General features: G+C 38.8%; 1 protein-coding gene across 2 annotated transcripts in view; it reads left to right on the top strand.

The window, feature by feature from the left end:
• CPNE8 (copine 8) overlaps positions 1-14,695 on the top strand; it is a 203,416-nt gene that overhangs the window by 55,475 nt on the left and 133,246 nt on the right. For both annotated transcript variants that reach the window (XM_006168092.3, XM_027768098.1), the window contains exons 4-5: positions 3,628-3,731; positions 12,730-12,769. In XM_006168092.3, the coding sequence (XP_006168154.1) occupies positions 3,628-3,731; positions 12,730-12,769 (144 nt within the window). The remainder of the gene's footprint in view (positions 1-3,627; positions 3,732-12,729; positions 12,770-14,695) is intronic.

Here is a 14,695-nt window from a genome sequence, read left to right as displayed (position 1 = left end):
CCGCAACCTGCTGGTCCCAGTCCAGTTTTTGGTTATTATTATTATTATTATTATTATTATTTTTACTGCTCTAACAGAACATCTGAGATTGGGAAATTCATAAAAAAAACAGAAATTATTTTCTTTTAGTTCTAGAAACTGGGAAATCCAAGATGAAAGTACCATTGTCTGATGAAGGTCTTCTTGCTACAAACTAGTTTTTACTGGAGAGTAGTATATACTCACCCACCCTATTGCTGACAAACCAGTGTTAAATAAGAAACAGGCTTGGGGCCAGCAGGTAGTGTGGTGGATAATGTGCTAGACTCCCTCGTGGCCAACTGTGGTTTGAGTGTTGGACCCAGTGGCTTAAAAGTCATGCCAGGTGCAAATGCATGCTTACCAAAAATTCTGAGAGGGGAATGGAGGAGAAGGAATTGTGGCATGGCCATCACTTCTGGGATGTGTGTGGGGGGGTGATTTATCACTTTCTCTCTCTATCTCTCTGTCTCTTTCCAGTGAGCCCATGAGCCCTATGGCAAAAAAACTTAAAAATAAATAAATAAATGAAAGAAACAGGCTTATGGGTGCTTTAATGAGGGAGTGGCTGGCCTGTACCTCAGTGGTGCATACCCTGGGAAATTTAAGTCTTTGTTCTAAATTTCCCTTTGACTGTGGGTATGGGTTAAAATTCATAAGAGGAGACCAATAGATTGCATAATGGTTACATTGCTAACCATGGCTGACCATGATTCAAGTCTCAGACATGAAGGCTTGAAACCCATGCCAGGCATGTGTGCATGCATGCCCAAAATCCCGAGAGGAGAATGGAGGAGAAGGGATTGTAGCATGACCATCCCCCCTGGGGGGTGATGTCTCTCTTTTTGTTATTCTGTCTCTCTGGCAAGCACACAAACCCTATATCAAAAACTCTCTTTCAAAAACAAACACAAAAAATCCACAAAAGGGATTTGAGTGCTGGGGAATATGGATACTTGCTGTGTTTCTATTTTTGAATGCTGTGTTGTTGCCCATTTGCTTCTCGCTCTCTGTTGTGGTCTGAGAACTATTTTTCCTCTTGGCAGTGGGAAAACTGGGAGGGCTCAGCCTATCTCTGGTTCACACTCCATCTTGACCTCCACTTTACTCTTTTATGCTTACGTGCTACCGGCCTGTGATTTTTTGGGGAACATTCTCTTATTCCCATTCTCTTAAAATTAGAAACCACAGATAGACTTATTGTTGGATCTTCTGTAGGACCTGTGTAAAGAGAGGAGAATCCTAGAAAGAATGCTTATTTTCCTCACTCAAAACAACTTATGTGGGGACCTCTGCCTCAGTTTTCTCATCTATAAGATGAGACAAATAATCCTTATATTGCAGTGTTAGATTAAAAATTTAAAGTAATGTAGGGCCAGCAGGTGGCATAGAGGTTAAGGTTCTGGAATCCCACATGGCCAACCATAGTTCAAATCCCAGACCCGGTGACTTGAAATTCATGCTGGGTACATGTGTGTGCATGCCCAAAATCCTGAGAGGAGAATGGAGGAGAAGGGATTAAGGTGTGGCCATCTGCCGTGGTTGGTTATTTCTCACATTTTCTCTGTCTCTCTGGTGAGCACATGTGCCGTATAGCAAAAATCTCTCTCAAAAAAAAAAAAAAAAGATTTAAAGTAATGGGGCCCAACAGTGGTACAACAGTAAAAAATGATGCTCTGTGAGGAAGTCCTGTGTGGGAAGCTCTCCAGTTCAACTCCAGGGGCCTCCCTAAGTACAAGAGGCACATGTTTGCTCATGATCTAAGGCTGGCTGAAGGCTGGGGTGGATGGCTGTGTTAGGACTCACATGGGAGTTCTCTCTCTCTCTGTGTCCCTGACTCTCATTTATGGAAGAAATAAATAAACTTTAGAAGAAAATTAGATTTAAAATAATGCCTGAGAAGTGCTTAGAACAAAGTACCCACTCAGTAAATGGTGGCTGTAATTGTTATTATTGTTCAAAGTAAATGCTCATTATTTTTGAAATGTCTAAGTAGTGCCATCATTTAATTATCAACATTTAAGAAAGCTCACAGTCTTTGTATTTTAATGGGCTGGCACAGTTCTCTTTTCCTATTAAAAAGATAGTATTTCCTTGAACATCAATAAAAGTTGGTTTTCTGATAAGACAGCATACTTGATTGCATAATGTTGCTGAGAACCATGGTTTAAGTTCCCTCATTAGAATTCCATGGCAGTTGGAGGGGAAGAATAGAAGTCAAGGACAGAAGAGGGATGTAGAGTTTATATTTCTGCGCTGTCTTCAAGAGCAGCACCTAATGGCCTTGCTTCATATTGAAGAAGGGAGGACTAGAGGTGGAATTTGCTTTCCAGGTTTTCACTTGTCCTAGTATGGAGAAGCTTAGTTTTCCTTCCTTTTCCCTTTTCCTTTCTTTTCATTGCCAGAGGGTGCATGCATTTCCAGAGAGAGCCAGAGATTGGAGAGAGAGAATTCCCTGATGGGGCATGGTCATGCTGAAATCCCTTCTCCATTTCTCCATTCTTTTGGGACTTGCGGCACACTTCCCAAGTGCCTGGCATATTTTCCTAGTTTCCAAGCCAGGATTTGAACTGTGGTTTGCTTGTGGGATTTGGCCCCCTTAATTACTGGGCTATGAGGCTGACGCAAGAAACTTCTCTTTCTTCACTAACGTGAGACATGTAACTTAAAAGCATGCAGGGATTGTCTTGTAATAGAAGCCTAGATACTAAAAGAATAAATTAAAGTAAAACAAAAACAACTGATTGTTGTGACATAAGGGTGTAGCGTTAAGTTGTTGGGAAAGTCATGACATATTTTTCTATGTAAAAATGCATCATGGCTTTTCTGACAACTCAGTAGATTATAAGAAAGTTCTCTCTCAAACATGACTAACAAGCTGTATTATTATTATTATTATTTTTTGGAGAGGTTTTTGCTATAGGGCACGTGCGCTCACCAGAAAGACAGGGAGAGACAGAGAGACAGAAAGCAAGAAATCACCCCCCAGGGGAGATGGCCATGCCACAATCCCTTCTCCTCCATTTTTCTCTCAGGATCTTGGGCACACACACACACCCGGCGTGAGTTTAAGCCACCAGGTCCAGGACTCGAACCACGGCCAACTACATGGGAGTCCAGCAACATAGCCATTATGATAACTGCTGGTCCCACAAGCTGTATTTTGTGGAGGATTGCTCTCTATAAAAATTTGGGCTATGAAAACTTTGACTCCTCCAATTATAAGAGTATGTATTGCCTGGCCTACTTATACTCAAGGTTGAGAAGGTAACTTATATTAAGTATAAATTTAAGGTAGAAGAAAATCTTCTTTGGTTTAGAAGAGGATGTGGCTTTGAAATAGGGAAAAGAGGGGGGAAAATGTTACAGCTTGTTTTATGAATTTTGAAAAGCTGATTTTTTAATGAATTCAGCTCATTTTCTAATTTCCATGAGTGAATAAAGGATTATGTGATATCTGAAAACTTTTCTAAAAGGCTTTATTTGATCAAAATACTTGAATATTCATCACTTATGTTTTAAAAGAGCTGTACATAAATACTGTACTTATAATAAGTAATCATGCAAAACTTGATTTTAACCTCTTTTTCTCTCCCTTTCTCTCAACAGTTTGGAAGAACTGAAGTAATTGATAATACGTTGAATCCTGATTTTGTAAGAAAATTTATTCTGGACTACTTTTTTGAAGAAAGAGAAAATCTTCGTTTTGACTTGTAAGTTCTCCTAAAACTTTTTTTTTTTTTAATCAATTTTTAACAACAATTTTAGTAACCCAAGTCTTGGTCTTATGGGTTGTGCTGAATATTAGATTATATTAGGAGGAAAGCAGGTTAATTCTGTTCAACATGTGGTCCAAGTACAGTATTCAGAACTGCTTTGAATTTTTTTTTTAATTTTGGACTATGTGTTTATTGAATAAATAAGTGAGCAGTTTGACTATGCTAGGTGTTATGTATGGACATTCTTTCAAACTGTCCTTCACCTCAGTGGGTTTCTTAGAAATTCTATGTGCACTCCAAAGTGATCACATCTATTCCCATGGCTGGGAACCAGCAGTTAGCATAATGGCTATGTCGCTGGACTCCCACGTAGTCGACCGCAGTTCATGTCCCGGACCCAGTGGCTTAAAACTCATGCCGGGCGCGTGTGCGTGCGTGCCCAAAATCCCGAGAGGAGAATGGAGGAGAAGGGATTGTGGCGTGACCATCCCCCCTGGGGGGTGATTTCTTGCTTTCTGTCTCTATGTCTCTCTCTGTCTGTCTGGCGAGCGCACGCGCCCTACAGTGAAAATCTCTCCAACAAACAAACAAACAAACAAACAAGAAAACATCTATTCCCATGGCTGAAGCCTCTTAGATTTTTAAGATTATCAGCAGCTTCAGCAACTTCTCTTATTTATTTATTTATTTATTGCCATAGGGTACATGCTCTCACAGGAGAGAAACAGAGAAATGGGAAGTGAGAAATCACCCCATCCAGAGGAGATGGCCACACTGTTATCCCTTGTCCCTTTTCCTCTTGGGATATTGGGCCTGCACACACGTGCACTTTGCGTGATTTTCAAGCTGTTGGTTCTCAAACTCTGGATGGCCATGTGGAAGTTCAGTGCCTTAACCCACACGCCACCTGCTGGCCCCTGAGCAGCTCTTAGCATAATATATCAGTTTCTGCCTAACCATGACTTCCTCTTATTCCTTCACCACCTGCTATTTCCAAGACCCAGGATTGTAAAGACAGTATTTGAAGACTTTTAATATTCTTGTTACATGGATGTGAACCAGGCATAGTAGAGTATTATTGCCAGATTCAATTTCCTGTCCATAGTGAACTGGGAGTCAGTCTGTTTGCACGGTATTATAAATTATACAGTTTTTATTCCACAGAGGTGAACTGTGGTAATTTTCAAGTATTTGAATATGGATAAATGGAAGTCTATTTTGTGAAGAAGGGAGGAAAGTATTATACTGTTTACTTAATATATCTATTGTTTTATCTCATTTAATAGCAATAAGTATTTATTATAAGCTTTAAGTGATAGTTGCATTTAAAAAGTACAAATTCCATGATCCCAATACAAAAACCAAAACTAAATCTTTCAAAGTGTATACTGACTGATCTTTTCCTTTAAACATATACATATGGCAGTCTCAATAAATATATTTTCCTACACCTTTTACCTTTCATTTATCTTTCTATACCACTGAATAAACTCCTACAACACTTATTTTAAAGGTTACATAATCTCCATTGTTTAAAAGAATTGGTATTTATCTCTTTTATTTTTAAGAAAAATTTTTGCTATAGGACACATGCAATTGTCAGAGAGGCAGAGAGAGACAGAAACCAAGAAATCACCCCACCCCCAACAGAGGGATGGCCACCCCACAATCCCTTCTCCTCCAGTCTCCTCTCAGGATTTTGGGTACACATGCACATGTGCTCAGCATGAGTTTTAAACTACTGGGTCTAGAACTTGAACTGTTGTTGAATACGTGAGAATCCAGCAAAGTAACCATTTATGCCATCTGCTGGTCTCAAACTATTGTTTATTTAACCAAACATTTATTGATAAACATTTTGGCTGGTTCCATTTTTCCTATTGTATGTAATCCTGCAATGGGTATCCTTGTATGCAGCATTTAGTAGTGTGTGTGTGTGTGTGTGTGTGTGTGAAATTAATTAATTAACTAATTAATTAATGTTTTGCATTTACAGAGAACAAATTACTCAAACTTTAGGGTAAAGGGATTCGGATGAGACCGTCCATTGTCTGGTCCTGTTTGAAACCAATTTGGAGAGCACACAAGCTTCATTACTTCCCTGAGTTCCGTGTCTGTTTTTTTGCTCTGATTTCTCTGTTTTATCTTGGTGCTGTCATGAGCTCCTCCTGCCAGGTGACTGTTCATGACCATTTCCCCCTGTATTTTGCTTTGACCCTTGTACTGGCTTCTCAAGGTCATGTCCAGCTTATCATTCATCACTTGATGCAAATAACTGTGGTTATTTCAGAAACATTCTCAGTGTGATAAGGAATACAAAGAAACAGAAATGAGTGTAGGTAAATTCATATACTTTAACTTTATTTTATTTTATTTTTTTGGAGAGGTTTTTGCTATAGGGCACATGCGCTCACCAGACAGACAGAGAGACAGACAGAAAGCGAGAAATCACCCCCCAGGAGGGATGGCCATGCCACAATCCCTTCTCCATTCTCCTCTCAGGACCTTGGGCATGCACACACACACGCCCAGCGTGAGTTTTAAGCCACCAGGTCCAGGATTTGAACCGCGGTTGACTACATGGGAGTCCAGCGACATAGCCATTACGCTAACTTCTAGTCCCTACTTTAACTTTGCGAAGTTCCTAAAAATTACAGTAATTCTCACAGAAATAGTGTTATATTCAAAATGTGGAAGCATTTTGCAGAACTGAAATATCATTTTACCCCTTGAATTTATTTGGTTAAATTCAGAAATTTGATTCAAATAACACCTTAATTTGATATGATCTCTGAAAAGTTTTAATAATTAGAAGTGGGAAGAGTTTCCTCCAGAACATTATCAAGAAAAGCAACAAGTACATTCTCTTAGTTCATATAATATCTTTGCTGTCACTTTAATTATGTCCTTCTGATTTCCCGTTTATTAAAATATCTTAGATAAAAACTTTAACCTGTGAAGCTATGAAAGCAGGCTTAAAAAAAAAAACCATTGTGATTTTTTCCCAGCATATTTAAATAAGTGTGGAAAACTGTATAGCAGTTTACAAATTACGTATTATACCTATGATTTTTAAAAATTATTTATTTAATTTTATTTGTGATTATTCTTAATTTGACCAGAGGTGGGGGTGGGAAGAGAGAGAGAGAAAGTGAGAAAGCAAGCTGCCAGGTCCAGGACTTGAACCGTGGTTGGTCATGTGGGAGCCAAGCACCTTAAACACCATACCACCTGCCAAATACCCTTGTGATTTGTTCTTAAAATTAGTCTTAGCAATGTATTCTTCTTCTTCTTTTAAAGAATTATTTTTATTTATTTATTCATCTATTTTAATTTGACCTGAGAGAGACAGAGAGAGAGAGAGAAAAAGTAAGCCACCAGGTCCAGGACTTGAACTGTGGTCAGCCATGTGGGAGTGTCCAGTGCTATTACCACCATGCCACCTGCTGCTCCTGCAACGTGTTATTCTTTTCTTTTTTTTTTGGAGAGGTTTTCGCTATAGGGCGCGTGTGCTCGCCAGACAGACAGAGAGAAACATAGAGACAGAAAGCGAGAAATCACCCCCCAGGGGGGATGGTCACGCCGCAACCCCTTCTCCTCCATTCTCCTCTCGGGATCTTGGGCATGAACGCACATGTGCCCGGTGTGAGTTTTAAGACACCGGGTCCAGGATGTGAACCGCGGTCGACTACGTGGGAGTCCAGCAACATAGCCAACACGCTAACACGTGTTATTCTTGATAAAAACAATATATGTTTATTGTAGAAAATTTAGAAAATGAAAAAGGTATAAAGTAGGTCATAAAAATCACCCATGGTTCCAACCCCATCACCAAGAATTCCTGCAAATACTGCAGCAATTGGCAGGAGCAGAGTCCCTGGAAGAAACAGCAGTGCGGAAGGACGCACTCGTGTAAATTAGCCACCAGATAGATGTGAATGGCTTTTGGAATTGTTTTGGATTTACTTAATGTCTATTGAGTTCATAACAATTTTTTAAAAGGTATGAAAGAAATTTTGGAAAAGTGTATGATCTAAACAATGGATATTATGACAGGCTTGAGAAATGGCTTTCAGAAACTTTTCTTTTTTTTTAATTTTCAGTGCTAAAAGAAAATCATGATGGAGAAGGGTAGATATTAGTGTGGAGAGAGAGGGAAGGAAGGAGAGAGAGAGAGAAAGAGTAAGAGTATTCTTGGTGGCATTGATCCAAATTCCTGTAAGTTTGGCTAACCCATAGTGATTTTTATTATTACTATTGTGATATGCCTGTATATATGTGTGTGTGTGTGTGTGTGTGTGTGTGTGTGTGTATCAAAGAAAGAAATACATTTTTTATTTATTTTGTTTGTTCATTTTGGAGAGGTTTTTGCTATAGGGCACATGTGTGCGTCAGAAAGACAGAGAGAGACAGAGAGAGACAGAGAGATAGAAAGTGAGAAATCACCCCCCCAGAGGGGATGGTCATGCCACAATCCCTTCTCCTCCATTGTCCTCTCAGGATCTTGGGCACGCATGCACATGTGCCCAGTGTGAGTTAAAGCCACTGGGTCTGGGACTCAAACCATGGTCGACTACATCGGAGTCCAGCAACATAGTCATTACACCAACTGCTGGTCCCAAAAAAGTAATACATTTTGATATTTACTTCTTTTTATTATAATTGTCTCACTGATAATAATATAGGCACCTCACAAACTTACTCTGTTGTCACATTTGAAAACTGTTAAAGGAAGAATAGCCATACCAAATGTCTTTGAGCAAGAAGCATGGGTAGCCATATCACTTCATAGTAAGTGCCAGAGTATAGAAGAAATGAGATATTAAATTTTCTACTCTTGTTTTTTTATTCAGGGCCAAAACACTAGAAACACAATTCTGAGTTTAGATTTTACTTACTTACCAAATCATTTTCTTTTTTCAGAAATCAAATGATGGTAATCATAGCATATCTAATGTTAATACAACAAAATTTTGAAGGATCTTAATACTCTGGGGCAAAACAAGTTGATTATTTTCCAGTAATTAACAATGTGTCAATTTCCATTTTCTCCATTGATTAAGGGCTCTCTTGACAATATCAAGATCTAATTTCATAACTTTTCAGCCATTTTTGTTTATTACAATAGAACCATCTCACTGATTTGCATGTTTTTTTTTTTTGAAGAGGTTTTTGCTATAGAGTGCATGCACTCGCCAGACAGACAGAAGAGAGAGACAGAGAGATAGAAAGTGAGAAATCACTCCCCCCAGGGGGAATGGCCATGCTGCAATCCCTTCTCCTCCATTCTCCTCTCAGGATCTTGGGCACACACGCACACGCGCCTGGCGTGAGTTTTAAGCCACCGGGTCCAGGACTTGAACCACGGTCGACTACATGGGAGTCCAGCGACATAGCCATTACGCTAACTGCTGGTCCCTACATGTTAGGCATTCTTCACTTTAAAACTCTATAATCTCTCTTTCTCTCTCTCTCTCTCTGGCGTGCCTGTACATACAGCCTCTACCATGAATTAAAAACAGAAGGAAAAGTATCTACAACAAAAACCACTTTAATCTCAAACTTAATTCAAAGCTTTTCATTTCCTCTCAGCCTCGTTGAAGCTATTGCCCCAACTACTTACAGAAGGGAAGAGGGTGGGAAAACATAAAGGTGGGAGATGTAAGGGAAGAGAATGGGAAAAACATAAAGGTGGGAGATGTTGGGAGGCAAAGTTATGGATCTCGTACTTTCTGGAAAATTCCAAACCTTATGTGGGTACTTGTCTTAGGAGACACATTTTAAGCAGCTTCTTGTCTTGTCATTACTTCATGTTCCTCATCCCTCAGAAAGTACTTCCTGGAGCTTGAGCCTTCATGTGGTTTTTCTTGTCTCTTAGCAGCACAGGTTAAAGCCTTTGGCAGGTTCTGTAGCTGGCTAGGGGATCAGATGCTGGCTGGGGGATCTTGCACCCCAGATTTTGGAGCTGCCCTTTGCTTGGCTTTGGGGAGTGGAAAGAACTTCTGTGCTATCTCCTAAGAGCATGGAATAGCTCAGCACTTCATTATTACCCGGCTTATCACAAGGCCATGACTGGTCTGCAAGCTTTGTGGAGAAGCATCTGACCCTAATGCAAGTTCCTCATCAGAAGCTATGAGCTAAGCATGAGGGAATACTTAGCATCTTTTTCTTTTCTGCTTTGGACCTTAATTTCAATTATAGAAATATAGGAAAAAGTCCAGTCAACATCTGTTCTTCTCTAGTGGAAAACAATTCTTAAGAACCACCCCAATCAATTACTGACAATTCATTACTCTTGTAATAAGATTTCAATAGCAGGATAGAGTTGTTTATAAAATACCCATTAGGAAGTTATGGCAGAGTGGACACATCCTCCTGGGAAAAACTCAAGCTTCCTGCTTGCCCCCATGTTTTTCTCTTCCTTAAGGAGAGTCTGTGATTCATAAACATAGGTACACATACACACATGCATGCATATATGTGCACATGCACACATATACATTGTGATCATGTAGGATGCACTATTTTCTGACTTTTGAGGGTGAGGACTAGAGTAGTCTTGATATTTTTAGAAATGTAAAAGGAAGCACCAGTCCTGTAGCCTAGAGGTTAAAGAAGCTGTATCCCACATGACTGATCATGTGGTTTGAATCTTGACTCAATGGCTTGAAAAACACTTGGCATATGTGCATGTTCCCCAATCCCTACAGGATAGAGAAATGGAGGGAAAGGGATCGTGGTGGGACTGTGCGTCAATGAGGAGTGTTTTCTCCTCCTTTCTCTTTCTCTCTGTCCAGTGCATATGCCCTCTGGCACACACAATATGATAATAATAAAAATAAATAATTATTTTTTTTAAAAAAAAGAAGGCAAAATTCATTGAAAGAAAAATCTGGGGCCAGCAGATGGTATAGCAGTTACCTTGCTGGACTCCCAACTGTGGCCAACCACAGTTCAAGTCCCAGACCTGGTGACTTAAAAATCATGCCTGGTGAATGTGTGTGCATGCCCAAGATTTTTGGAGGAGAATAGAGGAGAACGGATTGTGGCAGGGCTGTCCCCTCTGGGGGGTGATTTTTCGCTTTCCCTGTCACTGACTCTGTCTCTCTCTCTGGTGAACACGTGTGTCCTATGGCAAAAACATCTTTAAAAAATGGTAATTTCCGGGAACCAGCAGTTAGCTGGACTCCCACGTAGTCAACCGCGGTTCGCATCCCAGACCCGGTAGCTTGAAACTCACGCCGGGTGCGTGTGCGTGCGTGCCCAGGATCCCGAGAGGAGAATAGAGGAGAAGGGATTGCGGTGTGACCATCCCCTCTGGGGGGTGATTTCTCGCTTTCTGTCTCTATGTCTCTGTCTGTCTGTCTGGCAAGCGCACGTTCCCTATAGCATAAACATCTCCAAAAAAAAAAAAAGGTAATTTCTAATGCTTTATAATTCAATGTATTATATGTATTCAATGATGTAAATCACCTATTTCTGCAGCAATAGTATTTTTAAAATCTTCATCAAGTACAGTGAAAGAGGAATGTATTTGAAGATGAGTTCTTTGCGATGAAACCAGAAACTTTAAAAAAAAAAAAAAGTCTTTGAACTGAGCTGAATTGAACTGAACATACCATATTATTTCTCCCCGATCCACACTAAACTCACTATAGAAAATCGTTCCCAGGGTTGACTTTTAGAAGGGGCCAAGAAACCTGTGTTTCACCTCTCATGTTTTCTTCAGTTCTTAATTCCAATCTTCCCTGAGAAGATAGATTATCTCCAATAAAAACAATTTCTTGGATAAGAATTATTTTATGTACTAATATCTGTAGTTATACAGTAGATGTTAGCAATTTGCTGATTTAAAATTGTAGGCTACAGCTGTTGAAAGTGATCAGAATACCCTAATGAGAAAAAGAATCATTTGTAATTCTTCTGAGGCAGATATTTGCATCATGAAATTTAAAAACCTGTTTCTGGTAAATATTCTTAGTCAGTGAATGTACCTCTGCTCAGCATCAGTACACTCAATGAACTCTGTTTCTTTGCCTTTTATTGATTGAGATTCTTTGTTTCTTTGTGAAAACATTCTCATTTTGTGAGAGAAGACTTTAATTAACCTTACAAAAATGGCAGTTACATCTTGGTAGGAAGTTATGCACAAGAAATGTGAAAGTGGTAAGATTTAGGAGAATGATTGAAGCCAGTATTAATATTACTCTATCCAAGAATTTGGCAAATCGAGGTTATTTTGACTGTCAGGGACCTTTCTACTTCTGTGAACTTTTTAAAACAACGGACTAAACTGGTAGTGAATGATGCTATCCTGAAATGTCTCCAAGACTTTGTTTATTTTCAATACTAACTAGTTAAAACCAGAAGGCGTGGTAGTCCTATGTAACTGTTTCTGTTTCCATAAAATATTGGGTCATTGGAAAAGTCATGATGTATTTTTTCATGTTTGTCTATACAAAAGTGCACCGTGACTTTTCCGATGACCTGGTAGTTTTCCTCCATCCTGTCCTTAGGGAAAAACGGTGTCTCATTACATTAGCCAATTTTCAAAATTAACAATAGTGTTTAATGTATTAGAGAGAAACTAAAATGTATGCAAATGTTAGTTCCTTACTAGGACCTGCTTATTTTTTTAATGATACCCAGAGAATAAGAATTTTCCATTTTTAGAGAATTTTAAAATCAGCTGAAGTAGGATACTACCAGCTCACAGAAAAGAGAAATTTAAACTTATCAAGGATTCATGAGTGTGAAAATATTAGGCCTATAAGATTCATAAGAATGAAAGGGCCCAGGTGTTATCAGTGCTGACATTGTCCTATAGGCCACAGATTTTGAGAAAATTCGGAATTAGCTAAGTTTTTCTCCCTTTCAGTATTATTGTGGTTTTGTTTATTTTTACATTATTTTTGTGTTTTGGAAAATACTGATATTTTTCTTTAGGTATATTATGTGAAAATAATTTGAGTTTTATATTTTCATATTTTAGGTATGATGTTGATTCTAAGAGCCCCAACTTATCCAAACATGTAAGTTCATTGTTTATGTTTATGGTTTTTTGATGATTATATAATAAACATTGTTATGTAATTTTTATGAATAATATTCATGCTGATTTATTACTAATAAAGTTACTGGTCCATAACTTTCATGTAATGGGATTATCATAGAAAATGAATAAAATTTTTAGGCTCATAAAGACATATTTTGGGAGAGCTTGTCGAAACAAAATTACCTTCAGTAAACAAAATAGATCAATATTATTCTATTTTAGTTTCTTTAAAGAAATGTTGACAGTTCCCTATAATGTTTTAAATTAGATCAGGCAAAGCAAGATGAGATAATGAGCTGTATTTTAAAAAATGATATTCACTTCTGAGAGAATAGGAAGTACTTAGGTATAGGCAGTGTGGTTAGTTATTCTGTTTTCCCTGTGGTTAATTTGTTCAACAATATTTCTTAGGTACTTCCTTCTGCCAGGCACTGGCTAGCTTCTGGAAACATCACATGATTGAGGGAGACATTGTTTTTGTCCTCTAGTCACTTACAGTTTTAGTTTTTCTTTTTGGGCTCTGATCTTCCCTCCTATCTATTCTTTTCTCAAGAGCTCCACTCACAAGGCAACTACTATTATCTGGAGAAGTTTCCAGATTCATAATACTAGACAGAGAGGTGGAGGTGAGAAGGGAGAGGTGAGAGCAAGACACTCTGGAGAGGCATTCATCGTCCACAAGCCCATTCATTGTCCTGTGGGATTGGAAGTAGACCCCACTTTATTGGAAGGGCTAAATGGGGTGAAAACAGCATTCTGAAAGGGGTTCACGTGGTCTCCAAGTGAACTCAGAGTACACAGATGTCGGATTAGCAGCTCTACTAAGTTGGGAAGCTGGCCAGACTAATAGCAGTGCCCAGAGACGCAGGAGGGTAGAATATTTCACTTTTCTACTGTTGTAGGCTTGACAGAATATAAGGACATGTGATTTTCAGTGTAGTTCAGACAAAGGGGATGTCATAATTCTGAAAAGAAAGAGGGTGGAAGAAGTGATCACAAGCTAGAAGACAGATTTGGTAAAATGGGAACGGAGTGGGGTATGGTGATACAAATCACAATGGACCGTTTCTTCCTTCATTAAGGAGATTTGATGTTTATTTGTGTTACGAAGCATAAAGCAGAATCATGTGAAGAAGTATTCAAAGAACGGCCTGTCTAAAGTGATTGACTCCTACAAATTTTAAAAAAAGCTGTAATCTCATTCCTCTTTATAAGTAAAGCTCACGGTTGCCATTCCACTTTACTGCTCTTCTTGACAAGATTTATGGCATTGTGAGTGGACATTTAAAATTAGTTTTTATAACTTTGTATTGGAAGTTTTCCAAATGTTTCTGAAAAAATCAGGACCATATTTTCTAATCAAAATTGTTCCATTTCAAGGAAAGGGAGTATTCACTTATCTCACACTTTAGTGGCTTATTAAAGGGATGAGGGGCATGACATGAAAGTGGTATATAGCTTTTCTTACAGGAATTGGAGCTGGCAACAGGGATGGTGGGTAGGGACTGAGAAAGCTATTCTCTCTCTCCTTCAGTACATATTCTTTTTACCATGTCTTTTCTTTGAGCTTCTGCTTTTCTCTGAAGACCAAGTTTCTCTATTTAGTCATCATCAAATGACAGGAAAATGACCTCCCCAACCCTCACTGCAACATAATCCTCCAAGTACCCACCCTCCCTGAATATTATTTCTTTGTTCCTTGGTTCAAACTACTTTTTTAGATGGCATGACAGTGGGGCAGTTAAAAATATTCCCATGGGTTATATATTGTGATGATGAATGTGAAAATGGTAACACTTGGTGCCTGCCAATGTGGTTTCCTTGAGTTCAGATACTAGATGGCATAGGAAGATACCTCAACTATGATTAATTATATCTTCCTTCAATAATTAGTCATGACTCA

The sequence above is a fragment of the Tupaia chinensis genome, unplaced genomic scaffold (genome assembly GCF_000334495.1).
Source record: "Tupaia chinensis unplaced genomic scaffold, TupChi_1.0 Scaffold145519_1, whole genome shotgun sequence".
NCBI classification, from domain to species: domain Eukaryota; kingdom Metazoa; phylum Chordata; class Mammalia; order Scandentia; family Tupaiidae; genus Tupaia; species Tupaia belangeri.
Note: the sequence above shows the minus strand (reverse complement) of the source record. Positions and strands in the feature narration are given on the sequence as shown.